This window comes from Paralichthys olivaceus, chromosome 1, assembly GCF_024713975.1.
Source record: "Paralichthys olivaceus isolate ysfri-2021 chromosome 1, ASM2471397v2, whole genome shotgun sequence".
NCBI lineage: Eukaryota > Metazoa > Chordata > Actinopteri > Pleuronectiformes > Paralichthyidae > Paralichthys > Paralichthys olivaceus.
The window spans coordinates 29,736,168-29,750,623 of NC_091093.1; the positions used below are offsets into that span (position 1 = coordinate 29,736,168).

A 14,456-nucleotide genomic window follows, 5' to 3' on the forward strand; every position below is an offset into this window, starting at 1 on the left:
CAAAGTCCAGGTCAGGAGAAAAATAAGGTGCTTTTAAAAACTGCAAACGATTCAGAGGAGAAAGATGAAAACAATCAGCATCGTGTTCACTCTGGTTTTTCATAAGCCTCTTAAATTTTATATTCCACAAAGAACCAGGAAGATTAATGTCGTCCATCAATGATCCTCTTTAGATAAAAGGGAGGTGACGCTGCAGACACATGTCAGCATCAGTCACACACACACACACACACACACACACACACACACACACACACACACAGCTAACTTTAGGAAGAGTTGTGTTGTAAAAGGAGGAAGAGATCTGTGAGCGAGAGACACAGCAACAGACAGGGAGAGAGAGAGAGAGAGCAGCGTATCATTGTGGATTCCTGTCGGAGTCGGCCGAGCTGCAGGGAAATGAAATGAAAAGGTCGTCCTCGGTCACAGAGCCACTAATCCACCTCACTCCCATAAATCACACAGAAATACACTCGACCTCACGGAGCCGCCGACACCGGAGCAGATTAAGTCGAGCACGACTCCGTGACCCAAAGGAACCGAATTAAAATCCGAGCAGGGGAACGTCCCGTAGATATTTATCACAGGAGCTCCGTCAGAGCCGCTCACGTCAGAGAGGAAGTTAGCGACGCTGAACGACTTCAAACTTTTATTTGATCCGTTACTTTTGGTTTCACATCGTGATTCAGGGACTCAACGTCCGTCCCGTCGTCATCACCTACGTGGGCGTCGTCTACCTATACTTGACTCTGATTGGTTTGTAGACGGCGTCTGACGTGTCGTCAGTTGGGGGTGGGTAATCTCTCCGTTTGAACGGAGGAGATGAATGAAGTGCTTCATGTGGTTGCTGTGGTAACATCGCAGCACTCCTCGTCCACACCAGTCGGGGAAAACGTTCGTCCGAGGAAGCTTTGACACCTGACGCTTTACTGAACTCTGAAGGTCCGAACCTAAAAAAGGAGAACGAGCCGTTACGTGAAGTTCTGAACGAACACATCGCTGCGTCATGAAAACACCGAGGTGTAAAGACGAGCGCGTCGACCCGGGAGTCATGCAGCCGAGGAAATACTTCGACATTGTTAACAGGCGTGGAACAAACAACTTTAAAAAACATACAGACAGAAACTGGACGCAGCCGGAGCTGAACGACAGACAGGGAGGATCAGATTACTGCACGGTAATCAGATCACTGCATCGTAAACACAGTGTGTGACGCTGAACATGTTTGAAGGTTACAACAAATCTACGTCCTCCATGACAAACATACCTGCGGAAATCACTGAGCGAGCGAGCGTGTGTGTGTGTGTGTGTGTGTGTCAGGTCAGCAGATGGAGTGAGTGCAGTAGATTACTCATCTCCTCTCTTATCTCGTCCTCTGATGCAGGAAGCGTCTGCTGATTATTCTCCTCATCAGGACGCTCCCTCTGTGATTAGCTCGGTGCTAAAAAGCCCTCGAGTTCTAGCGGGGACGCGACCGTCGAACCGAAGAGCTGCTTTCGACTCTTAATCTCATTATCATACCGCGTGGTTCCCTGAGTGCAGACACGCCCGAGACACGACCCAGGAAACGATCGGTTTATTTTTATTTTTTTAGTATCAGGAGTTAATGCACTGAGATAAAACCACTTCGCTGCGTCAGTGACACAGCAAGATAAGGTCACTAAGGCCCAGACGATAAAACCCATGTGAAAATAATTAAATAAAGATGGACGACGAGTCTCCACTTCCTCCAGAAATAAGGTTAAAATCTCGGACTTAAACAAACGCTGCCATCTTGTGGGGATTATGTCATTTGCAGGCGGTGCCGTCGTGACTGTGGACTTCTCGTCACCTGCCGAGACCTGTTTGAACAACGGTTAGTCCCTGAAGAGCAATGAATCCTGGGAAGGGTTCATCTGTTGGCGCCTTCGCTCTTCAGGGGTTGAAAGGACGCATCTGAAGGAGCCCTCGAAATGGGACGGTCAAGTCTCGCCGCTGTGATCGGTCTTCAAATGTAGCCTCTGGATTAAGAGACATCTTGTTTTGTGACGTGACTCAGACCGGGCGAGACGTCTCGAATGTTTCTACACGAAGACGAGTCAGAGTTCAACCTCGGGAACTTTGAGTCGTTTGTCGCTGGGCGGACAAACGAAGACTTTGAGGCTCAGTAAACAAGTCGGAGTAAAACTCTTTCAGAGGAACCGTCCCGGGCTGAGTCTCTGTGGTCACCGTGTTATCCTTTAATTCACAGCCATTACGCCGAGTTATCCGTTGCGCCTCCGCCCTGCTCTCGGCTCTGATTAGACGAGCGAGGAGGCAGCAAGGCGCCGCAGTCCTCCGGCGCCTCCTCCTAAACATCGACGGCCGAGCCTTCTGTTTTTTACGGCTGCGATTAGAGGAGCGTAAGCGTTTTGTGCAGAATCAACAGAAGCTGCGAGTGAAAGAGGTTTTTTTAGTGTCACTGTCCCTCATTTTTATTTCCTCGCTGTTTTACACTGAAAGGCCAACCCCCCCCCCCACCCCATTAACCGATGCTTTTCTTTTCCCCTCTGTTCGTCTCTTTGCTTCTCCTCAGCTGCCATGTTTCTTCTCTTCCCTGTTTTTGTTTCTTTTCTCTCCTGTCCTCAACCCATTTCCTTCCTTATCTTCCTCTTCCTCTCACTTATCTTCCTCCTCCCTCTGCTCGCTCACCCCATCTCTCCCCTCTTTTCTTCCCTCTCAGCACCTTTCATTGCTCTTAACGACGTACAGCGAACACATCAGCCTCACTAATTAACTCATAAATCATCTCCTCCGAGCTCAGACGTCTGTTGGGTTCAGATTGTAGTGTTTTTAATAATGAACCGTGTGCGTTTGTCGTAAATGAAAATGTTTCTGATTCATACAGAGTCACTGATGAAATCCTGCAGAACATTAAAATTAAAATAAATTATAAAACCCGTCAGTCATTTTGACAGTAACTTACTCTGGATCCATGAATGTGATTTAAAAATCAGTCGGTGAAAAACAATTTCCAACTTTAAAGCGTCTCCTCTGCTGTAACTCTACAATTTCAAAAGGTTCAGTAAAGTTTAAATTTTAAGTTAAACTAACAACAGTTAAAATATCAAAGACACATTTTTTTTATCGCCACAGTTTGAACATGAATCGTTTTCATCTGCGGCTGCTGAAGAACCAGAGTTAATATAAAATCACTTCCTGCTCCTTCAGTATTAAACCTTCACTGTGATTCTGATTGTTTTCATTATTATCAAACTTGTATTAAAGACACGGGAACAATTCTCTGAGGGACTCGTACGATGGCAAGTCAAACTAAAAGCTGATGACAGGGAAGTTATTATTATTTTTTTTTAAAAATGTTCCCCTGCCGGGAAAAAGTCTGAGCTGACGCAGGTTGTTTTAATGCAGTGATGGGTCACGTGACAGGAACCTGACGAATCAGTGAAGAACACATCGTGAACAAAAGACTCAATCAGCAAGAGGGAAAGCGTCGCGGTGAGGATGTCGCCTTAAAGTCCACGTGTGTTGATAGTGAAAGAGAAGAGGGTCCGATGTCCACATTTGTTTCTGTGGTCAGTGTTGTCTCCTGAAGGTCAGCAGGAGGTCACGCTCCTCAGAGGAAACTCGTGTCCAAGCTGCGTCTTCTGTGTTCCTGCGTCCGGCTGATTCAGCTGCTGACGGCGATAAAGTCCCGACAGAGACGTGTGGAGCAGGAGCTCCGTGCAGGGGGAGGGATCTACGCTCATACTGGACGGAAACGTCAGCGTGGACACGATGCTCGTCTTTATTTCACTTTCTCCTGCTGCCGTCTCACCGTCTGTCCTTCAGCTCTCTCTCTCTCCTCTTAAGCTGATTTTATTTGACGCCGTCCTGTCACAAAACTTTGTTTTGAAAAGTCTGATATAAATAAAGTTTGTTATTATCAACTTAATGTAATTTTATTTAAACAAGCTGAAGGTCTGTTCCTCTCTCTCTCTCTCTCCTCAGGTGATGCAGCGACCTGACGAGCGACCGAGTCCCACCTGAACTTCTCCCCCTCCCTCCCCTCCCCCTCCCTCCCCCTCTCCCCCGACCCTCCGAGCCGCAGCGCCGCCGCCCCACCATGAACCTGCTGTGTCGCGGACGCCTGAAGCTGCTGGTGGCGTCTCTCACGGCCGTGGTCCTGCTCACCTGGCTCTACCTGCTGGCTGGAAACCTGGAGAGTGAGTGTGAGCGCTGATGATGATGATGATGATGATGATGATGATGATGATGATGATTCAGCGTTTCCTACCACATGTTGGTCATGATTCAGTTCAGTGTGCAGACCTCAGTGTGTCTGACAGTGATTTATAATAAAAGAGCGGAGCTGAGGTTTGGGTCAGTCGCAGGAATCCAACCGACCAGAACAGAAAACATCAATTATCAGGAGTTTTTATGAGACTCAGCTCAACGTCTCTTCAATCTGAAAATTAAATTCACATTTTAAACACATGGAGACAATTTTCTCTTCGGTCTGATTTTTTCATTCTGGAACGTCGGAGCCTGTGAGGCTTCGTCTGCGGCCAAAACATCTGAGGTCAGGTCAGAGGATTCAGTCTCGCTGACGCTGTGATACACACACACACACACACACACTTTGGCTGAACTGATTTGTGATATATATTTTTACTTAAACCTGAAACGGACATGAAAACATAAAGTCAGCTTCAATTAATGTGATGATTGGAAAATGTTTTCATGCTCTGAAGAAAACATCAGTGTCCTCAAACTGTCCATCGCTGCAGCTCTCCCGTCCTGCTCCGACTGGTCAGGTAGTTCTTTATGGATTCTGATGAAGTTATTTACACAAAAAGATCAAGGTCGTTTCATCTGAACTTATTTAAAGAACAAAGACTTTAACATCAAGTGTCGACCTCAAAGTTTTCGAAGAATTCTGGATTTTTAACTTTGCAGAACTTTTACACATACGAAAAAAGGAAATAAGACGCTGAGGAGAGAAACGACATCATGTCTCCTTTACATTTTATTCCTCACTGACCTCTGACCTTTCCTCGAGTTACACAAAGATGAAAACCTGATATTCACCATGAGAAAGATTCTGGTTTATCTGAGATGAAAAATATTAATTTCACAGAAATGATATTTGTCTTCATGAACTGACTGAAATCGTTGTCTTCTCCTCTTTTCTTTTCTCTTCTGTGGATTCTTGATGAAAAATGTTCCGCCAACGAGCCACATTGACCAATAATTATACGTCTTTTCATCCAGAGGTTTCACGTCATCTGAGTAAAGCTCAGTCAGAAGCTGCGGCTCCATTCCTGCTCTGGACGTTTCTCAACAGAAACGTACCTCTTTTCAAAACTCTCGACGTCTCTCCTCATCCTCCCGTCGACTTCACTTCATTGTTCGTCGTGTGAGGGCGTCGTCACGATCATGGTTACGTGTTTCTATCTAAGATTTAAACACCAGCATTAAAACAACAGTCTTCTGCAGTGAGTCAGGGGCCACCAGCAGGGGGCGTCTGTTTTCAGACATGTATATCGGTTTCTGATGAGACGAACATCCTCCCTCTCTGATTGGCTGCTGCTCCGTCCTCAGTGGAACCTAAAGGAAGTCGTTAGTGTTCCTGACGCGTCATTAACTTCACTGTGTAGCAACCAGTCCAAGTGTGGCTTCACATAAAGAGGACATGTTTCATATTTAACCACACACACACACACACAGCTCCGTGATCGACACCCCTCCCCCCCATGTGTCATGGGCAAACACGCCACCGCCTGAGTTCAGCTCGTGTGTGCGTCAAACTCAACCTGCGAGTTTTTTTTAATGAATCATCAGTGAACAGGTCGTAAAGATCTCGGCTCACGATTTGAAGAAGCTCATAAAGACTGATGGACTGGAACGTAACCTGTTGTCAGGCTCCTGTGGGAAGTTAAACCGCCGTCGCGCGTCAGTGACTCTGAGATAAATCACCGGTGAACCCGACAGGAAGTGACATCAGACGACTGGCGGGTCATTAAACAAGAAATGTATGATTTGACGGTGAACGTGATCCTCAGATGTTAAACTGGATCATTTTCTTACTCCTGGTCACACCTGACGAAAGCCGGGCCACTTTTCTTTACCCATAATCCCATGAAAACACACACACACACGCACGCACGCACGCACGCACGCACGCACACACACACACACACACACACACACACACACACACACACACACACACACACACACACACACACACACACACACGCGGTGTGTATCAGCTTCAGCTCTGTGTGCTGATGGAGTTTGTTTCTTTGCTTCAGAAATAAACCCCAGATCAGATTCTAGTTTCTCTCCAGTGTCGTCTGACACCTTCTCTCCGTCTCTGCTGCGTCTCGTCTTCAGAATGTTTTTCTACACTATTTCTACACAACACGACACGACACAACACGACACAACACAACACGACACACAGGTATTCAAAGTACATTTCTGTTCTTGTCCAGAAAACAATCGATCGACTCTGATTTGATATATGACTCAACAGTATAACACTTAAATAATCGTCTTCATTAGTATAACTCTCGAGATAATATTTAAGTTTGTATAATCCTATAAAATAAAAATATAACAATTTTATATTTAAAATATTTTATTTCCTGCATAGATAAAAGAAACTGTGAACACAGAACCGTGATTCAAACTAGAGAAATGTTTAAACATTGAGAACAATTAACTCAACATGTTGAATTTAAAAACATTCTTGTTGCAGTCGTCTTTTTTTTTTTTTTTTTCTTCACTTCACCCCAGACGAGGGTGTGAACATTCCCAGCATGCCTCACTCCTCAGCTGTGGGCCAGCTGCTGCTCTGCTGGGGGAGAGAGGGAGAGAGAGAGAGAGAGAGAGAGAGAGAAGGAAAAGAGGGAAGGGCCCTCCCAAAAAGAAAGATGGAGAGAGTTAGAAAAGAAAGAAAGAGGATAAGATGAAGAGAAAGACAACGGATTGATCCACATTAGGTCCCGTCAGTAAGAGGAGACAATCTACTTCCTGTTTACATCACATGACCGGTGTACGTGAACCGTCACGTGACGTGTTTTCAGGTGCGTTGGGCTCCTGAGGTCAGATCAACAGGTGAATTATTCACTTTAAAAAAGTCACCGGTAAAATGTCGACATGTGTTCAATGACTTCAAACTGAAGCTTCTGCGAGTTCTCTGACATCATGACCCCGCCTCCGTCCCCTCCTCAGATGGTCGCTCCCTCCTCCTCGCTCCCTGTCTGGCCGACACGCCGGCGGCTCAGGTCCTGGAGCGAGCCGTCCTGGAGTCCCGGGTCCGAGAGGTGGAAGAGGAGAACCGACAGATCCGGCTGCAGCTCAGCCAGTCGCAGGGCGCCGCCGCCCAGCAGCCGGACGGAAACTACGGTAACCAGCAGTGGGGGGCGTCGGCGGACACGGGACCCGAGGACGGGGACAACACAGCGGAGGAGAAGAGCAACCACACAGAGTGTCCCCGGTCGCCCACCGTCCAGAAGTGCGAGGTCAGGAAACACGACGCAGCACAGGCGTCAGACTGCTCATACACATGTGATGATGTAATCAGTTCAGATGATGAGTTTTCAACTGTCGCCACGTGACGTAATATCGCACGTGTGTGAGAAGTTCAGTATTAAAACTACACGTTTTTGGGAAGTTTGTATAAAATCTGTCAAATGGCGACATTTGAAGTTTCATCTTCATCCCTCTGTGTCCGCAGCTGATCCACGTGGCGTGCGTTTGTGCCGGTCACAACGCCAGCAGAGACGTGGTCACGCTGGTCAAGTCCGTCCTCTTTCACCGGTGAGTGTGTTCGTCCGCAGCGTTTTTTTAAATTTCGCTCCGTCTGTCGATCAGCTTTTTCTTTTTCATTTGTGAAACTTTGAAAATCCGACAGGCAGCAGAAAATATCGAGAGGTTTTCGCCTGTAAATCGTCAGGAGTGTGTTTTTGTGCCCTGGTTACGAGCGATGTCATATTTTCAGTGCTCAGGATTTATTTGCGGAGGAGATTTCAGGGTCTAGTTGTTGTTTTCTGGATTTTCTGTCGACCTAAATCAGCTCCGCTCACGTGGTTTTGTTCCTTTTAAAGATTTAAATATCACTTTAGTGCCGTTTTCCTATATTTGACCTCCGCTGCAGCTGCTTCGAGGATCAGATTTGTCGCGTTAGAAACATGTTTCAGGCTTTTTCATGGGATTTTAAAATACAGAACATGTTGTCAGTAAACAACGACTCTTTCTTCTCCACGTCTTTTTCTTTCTGTTTCTCAGGAGAAATCCGCTTCACTTTCATTTCATCACAGACACAGTTGCCAATCGTATCCTGAGTTCTCTCTTCCAGTCCTGGATGGTCCCGTCTGTGCAAGTCAGCTTCTACGACGCAGACGAACTCAAGGTGACAGAGGACCACACACACACACACACTCACACACACACACACACACACACACTCACTGCTGCTCTGTGCGGAGATAAATGTGTTCATATATCTGCCCCCCCCCCCACCCAGAGTCAGAGAAATCAGGATTCTAAACCAGGAGGTCGGCGCTCGACGGTTGTTGAAGCTGCCTCGGGGTCGTCTGATTCCATTTCGGTGGTCGAACGTCTCTTACAACACGTTTACCTCGTGAATGTGAAATCTCAGGAACACCTCGAGGGAATTCTTTCAGATTCAGCCCATATATTCACTCAGACTCACGGGTTGAGTGATTCGGTTTTGGTGGCCAAAGCTCAAAGGTCAAGGTCACATCACAAGGTTTTTGGCCTCCTGAATGTGACTTGCTCCGGAGCGCGGAGGCTTTCAACCGCGGCGCGGTATTTCTAGTACCTGAGCAATATCGGCCATCAAGCCACTGAACATATAGGTAACTCGTCTTGAACGTAACTCCCCGATGAAGGTCATGATGTGGACGGTTGTCCTCAGCGATGAAAGCTCACTGACATTATCAGGATTCCTGCTCTGGGGACTTTGGATATTGATATTCAGCCACATAGAAATCTAGTCATTAGTTTTGGACCGTGCACCTCGTTATGGACAAACATTTCTGGTTTAGACATAACAACCTGGCGCCGGTGCTGCGGGGGAAGGTGAGCAGGCACCAGAATGAAGGACAACACGTCATCCACAGCAGATTTTAATGAGTCTGACCTGAGGTGGTTCACACGTGAAGACAGAACGATGCAGTTACTTTGTGACTCACAAACACTTCATCGTCTCATTCACTTTATCCAAATCTCCTTTTCTGTTTTTCCCTCTGGATTCAGACGAAAAGTCTCCGGCTTAATTCGAACTCGTTCATGTGTTGGTGCCTCAGAGAGATGAACTGATGAAGAGGAGTGGGCCGAGGTGAAAGAAAAAACCAAACCACAGAAAACAGTCCAGCGCAGACAGAGTCATTAAAATATGAACAGACAGATTAAATAGACGTGTGATCACAAAATAAAGTGAAATCAAACTAAATACATTTTTCTAATGTCTCTGAACCTCGATATTGTTTTTATACGATACATGCACGAGTCAAGTATTCACGTTTTCTCCTTTTTAATCACTGTTACAATAATGTTGTAGAGAGACACTAAATAAAGTCGGATTCTGAGTCGTAGGAGAAAGTCTTCAAGACGTTTTCAGAACGAGAGGTGCCTTCTTTTTGTAGATGTGTAATTCAGAGGAACAAAGTTTTAAAAGCTTTTTAATCGATGACAGTTAAAGCTGGACAATCAGCACAAAGGCAGTTTCAAGGTTTTCACCTGACGACAACAACAGACGAGCTGGTGAAACACTTTCCCCCCAAAGTCAAGAGACACTCCAGCACAAAAACACTAAACTGTGTCTGCGAACGTAAATCTGATGAATGTGCTCTCACAGGGAACGCCATGAATGCAAGAGTGCGAGTGTGTGTGTGTGTGTGTGTGTGTGTGTGTGTCTCAGACCTGCGTCTCCATCCCTCACATCATCACATTCTCCGCCCTCACAGTGTTTGTGCTGAACAATGAGTCCTTTGTGTTGTCGGATGCTTCGACCTGCACTCGCTCTCTTCAGTTTCCATGAAGTCACATTAAAGCAGAGAAGCGGCTCCGGCTCTAAGACGATTATATTTGCAGATGATGCACTTACGCAGATCCACTTACTCTGAATCGAGAGAATTAATTAAAAGACATTATTTGCGGATTCGGAAAAATAAAAATCCAGAATCTGCTGAATGTTGTGTGAGCCGTGTTAAACCCTGCACATATATAATGAACCACGCAGCCTCGGCCATGATAAATATGTTATTATGTATAATGGGAAATAACCAGCTGAAGATTTACAGTGAACGTGAACTGACACACGTTTTCCTCTCGTTTCAGTCCGAGGTGTCGTGGATACCCAACAAACACTACTCAGGTATTTACGGCTTGATGAAGCTGACGCTAACCAAAGCTTTACCCTCCGACCTGTCAAAGGTCATCGTCCTGGACACGGACATCACCTTCGCCACCGACATCGCCGAGCTCTGGGGCATTTTCAGGAAGTTTACAGGTGAGAGTTTTATTTAAAACTAGAACGTGGAACAACCTCGCTCGTGATTTTCATTTTAATAGTAGAAATATGTGAGAGAGTGTTGTGATAATCGATAAATGGTTTCACACACGAACGAACCGGATTCCTCCTCAAAGGTTTAAAAACTCAAGCAGCTTCTTTGTCGGTTCTTGTCTCACTGTCAAGAAGCTTTTAAAGGACCTGCAGGATGTTGTTGCTATAGCTACGTGTTGCCAACACTGTTATATCCTGTATATGACTTCATTTTCAAGTTTTGGGAGGAGGTCAGCATTGATGTTTATTGTCGGTTGTGGTGGAGGGACGACAAGACAACCGGGTCTAACGTGCTTCTGAAGGATCCTGAAGCTGGAGGAAAACCTGCGATTTAAAACCGAGCCGTTGAGTGACCTTGACTGATGAACAACTAATACTGAATGACAATAAAAAATGAAAATCCAACAGACTGAATTAATTTTTGATCTTGGTTTTGATTATGTTGACGTATGTGTTTCTTGGCAGATAAACAGGTGATCGGTCTGGTGGAGAACCAGAGCGACTGGTACCTGGGGAACCTGTGGAAGAACCACAAACCCTGGCCTGCACTGGGCCGAGGCTTCAACACAGGTGACTGCTCAGATCCTGAGGCTGGAAAACACGTCAGACACGAACTCACACAGAAACACTGAAGTTCTGATTACTGGGGAAGTGTGGGATGTTGCGTCCTGCGGCATCATCACAGCGTTTGGGTTTGTCAGCAGTTTCCCTGTGGTTCTCCTGCAGGCGTCATCCTCCTGTACTTGGAGCGGCTGCGGAGAATCGGTTGGGAGCAGATGTGGCGTCTGACGGCGGAGAGAGAGCTGATGAGCATGCTCAGCACGTCGCTCGCCGATCAGGTCAGAGACACGTCCGACCGCCGAGGACAGGAAACACACGTTTACTCTAGTGTGTGTGTGTTTGATTCAACGTGTTGATGAGGATTTCACTTCATCAGTCAATGTTTTAACGTTCAGTACAAACCAGTTTGGAAATATAGATTCAGAACGCACACAGAACCAGAACCGACACATATAGAACCACAACTAGTCCACATACAGAACCAGTCCACATACAGAATCAGTCCACATACAGAACCGGTCCACATACAGAACCAGTCCACATACAGAACTAGTCCACACACAGAACCAGTCCACATACAGAACTAGTCCACACACAGAACCAGTCCACATACAGAACCAGTCCACACACAGAACCAGTCCACACACAGAACCAGTCCACACACAGAACCAGTCCACACACAGAACCAGTCCACATACAGAACCAGTCCACACACAGAACCAGTCCACACACAGAACTAGTCCACATACAGAACTGGTCCACACACAGAACTAGTCCACATACAGAACCAGTCCACATACAGAACCAGTCCACATACAGAACCGGTCCACATACAGAACCAGTCCACATACAGAACTAGTCCACACACAGAACCGGTCCACATACAGAACCAGTCCACATAAAGACCTATAGTCCACACACAGAACCAGTCCACATACAGAACCAGTCCACACACAGAACCAGTCCACATACAGAACCAGTCCACACACAGAACCAGTCCACACACAGAACTAGTCCACATACAGAACCGGTCCACATACAGAACTGGTCCACACACAGAACCAGTCCACATACAGAACCAGTCCACACACAGAACCAGTCCACACACAGAACTAGTCCACATACAGAACTGGTCCACACACAGAACTAGTCCACATACAGAACCAGTCCACATACAGAACCGGTCCACATACAGAACCAGTCCACATACAGAACCAGTCCACATACAGAACTAGTCCACACACAGAACCAGTCCACACACAGAACCAGTCCACATACAGAACCAGTCCACATACAGAACTAGTCCACACACAGAACCAGTCCACATACAGAACCAGTCCACACACAGAACCAGTCCACATACAGAACCAGTCCACATACAGAACTAGTCCACACACAGAACCAGTCCACATACAGAACCAGTCCACACACAGAACCAGTCCACACACAGAACTAGTCCACACACAGAACCCAGTAGAACCAGCAGAGCAGCTGTTAACTGTGTCAGTTCCGTCTTCTGTGTTCAGGACATCTTCAACGCCTTCATCAAGCAGAACCCGGTGCTGGTCCACCAGCTGCCCTGCTTCTGGAACGTCCAGCTGTCTGATCACACTCGCTCCGAGCAGTGTTACACCGAGGTGTCCGACCTCAAGGTACCACACACACACACACACACACACACACACACACAGACACACACACACAGACACACACACACACACACACACACACACACATCTGAAGCGGTTGCGAGTACATTTGTAAAAGTAACTGAAGTAAATGTCCTCAGTGTCCTGTGTGTCCTCTGCTCTCAGGTGATCCACTGGAACTCTCCGAAGAAGCTCCGCGTGAAGAACAAACACGTGGAGTTTTTCAGGAACCTTTATCTGACCTTCCTGGAGTACGACGGAAACCTGCTGAGGCGAGAGCTGTTCGGCTGCCCGAGTCAGGCCGGTCCGCAGAGCGTCCAGGTTAGTAGTTACAGAGAGGCCGGTTGACACTGAGCTGCTCTAATGCTGAACTCAGGCTGTAACATTACAGGAAGTCCCTTCGCCTTGTCACTGCACAACGGGAGTGTGGTTGCTATGGTAACGCAATGCTTGGCGTTGTCAGATCCCGACGACAATCCAAATATAATGTAATTGGTTTAAACGGCTGACGGAGATTTGTCCAAAGAAGAAGAAAGAGACAGTTCAGTTCACTTCAGATTGACTTGGAAAGTGGTTCATCAGAGCTCTGAGCTTCTTCCTGTCTCCTCAGCTGCAGACGGCTCTGGAGGAGCTGGACGAGGACGATCAGTGCTACGACTTCCGGCGAGAGCGTCTCACCGTTCACCGCGTGCACCTCTACTTCCTGCAGTACGAGTACACGCCTGCGGAGGACGACACTGACATCACGCTGGTGGCTCAGCTCTCCATGGACAGGTAACCCGACCACACGTCACCTGTTTCAAACGTTAAGCCCCTTAAATTCTTATTTCCTCAGCACTAAATGCAAATGTAACCTGTGTGCGCCCCCTGCAGGCTGCAGATGCTGGAGGCCATCTGTAAACACTGGGAAGGTCCCATCAGCCTGGCGCTCTACATGTCCGACGCTGAAGCTCAGCAGTTCCTGCGCTACGCTCAGGCCTCCGAGGTCCTCAAGAACCGCAAAAATGTCGGCTACCACATCGTCTACAAGGAGGGACAGTTCTACCCGGTCAACCTGGTGAGGAACGTGGCGCTGAAGAACGCCAACACGCCGTACGTGTTCCTGACTGACGTGGACTTCCTGCCGATGTACGGTCTCTACGATTACCTCAGGTAAGAGCAGCAGCTGCACTGTTTCTGCTCGCACTTTATAGACGTGCGTTTTATACAAACCCTGCTCATCGCTCTCGTCTGTTTGCCCCGTACAGGAAGTCCGTGGTGCAGCTGGACATGGCTCACACTAAGAAGGCTCTGGTCGTTCCTGCGTTCGAGACTCTTCGTTACCGTTTGTCCTTCCCTAAATCCAAAGCTGAGCTGCTCTCCATGCTGGACATGGGGACTCTCTACACCTTCAGGTGCCTGCACCAGGGCATTGTGGGAATAATGTGCCAGACACCGATGATGTGATCGTCATTTAACCTTCAACGCTCTGCCCTCTCCAGGTATCACGTGTGGCCCAAAGGTCACGCTCCTACCAACTATGCCAAATGGCGAACAGCCACCACCCCTTACAAGGTGGAGTGGGAGCCGGACTTTGAACCGTACGTGGTGGTGAGACGAGACTGTCCGGAGTACGACCAGCGGTTTGTGGGCTTCGGCTGGAACAAGGTGTCGCACATCATGGAGCTGGATGCACAGGTGATGATGATGAT

The 14,456-nt window shown here is 47.3% G+C and overlaps 1 protein-coding gene across 6 annotated transcripts in view; it reads left to right on the forward strand.

Moving 5' to 3' along the window:
* Positions 1–14,456, forward strand: part of large2 (LARGE xylosyl- and glucuronyltransferase 2) — a 32,426-nt gene that overhangs the window by 14,832 nt on the left and 3,138 nt on the right. For 5 of the 6 annotated variants that reach the window (XM_069530442.1, XM_069530409.1, XM_069530415.1 and 2 more), the window contains 13 exons: positions 3,967–4,187; positions 7,198–7,487; positions 7,703–7,785; positions 8,254–8,377; positions 10,330–10,501; positions 11,021–11,125; positions 11,282–11,394; positions 12,643–12,768; positions 12,931–13,086; positions 13,376–13,539; positions 13,639–13,917; positions 14,013–14,159; positions 14,247–14,442. In XM_069530442.1, coding sequence (XP_069386543.1) covers positions 4,082–4,187; positions 7,198–7,487; positions 7,703–7,785; positions 8,254–8,377; positions 10,330–10,501; positions 11,021–11,125; positions 11,282–11,394; positions 12,643–12,768; positions 12,931–13,086; positions 13,376–13,539; positions 13,639–13,917; positions 14,013–14,159; positions 14,247–14,442 — 2,061 coding nt within the window. In that variant the 5' untranslated portion in view covers positions 3,967–4,081. The remainder of the gene's footprint in view (positions 1–3,966; positions 4,188–7,197; positions 7,488–7,702; positions 7,786–8,253; positions 8,378–10,329; positions 10,502–11,020; positions 11,126–11,281; positions 11,395–12,642; positions 12,769–12,930; positions 13,087–13,375; positions 13,540–13,638; positions 13,918–14,012; positions 14,160–14,246; positions 14,443–14,456) is intronic. The other variant, XM_069530450.1, reaches the window with a different exon arrangement.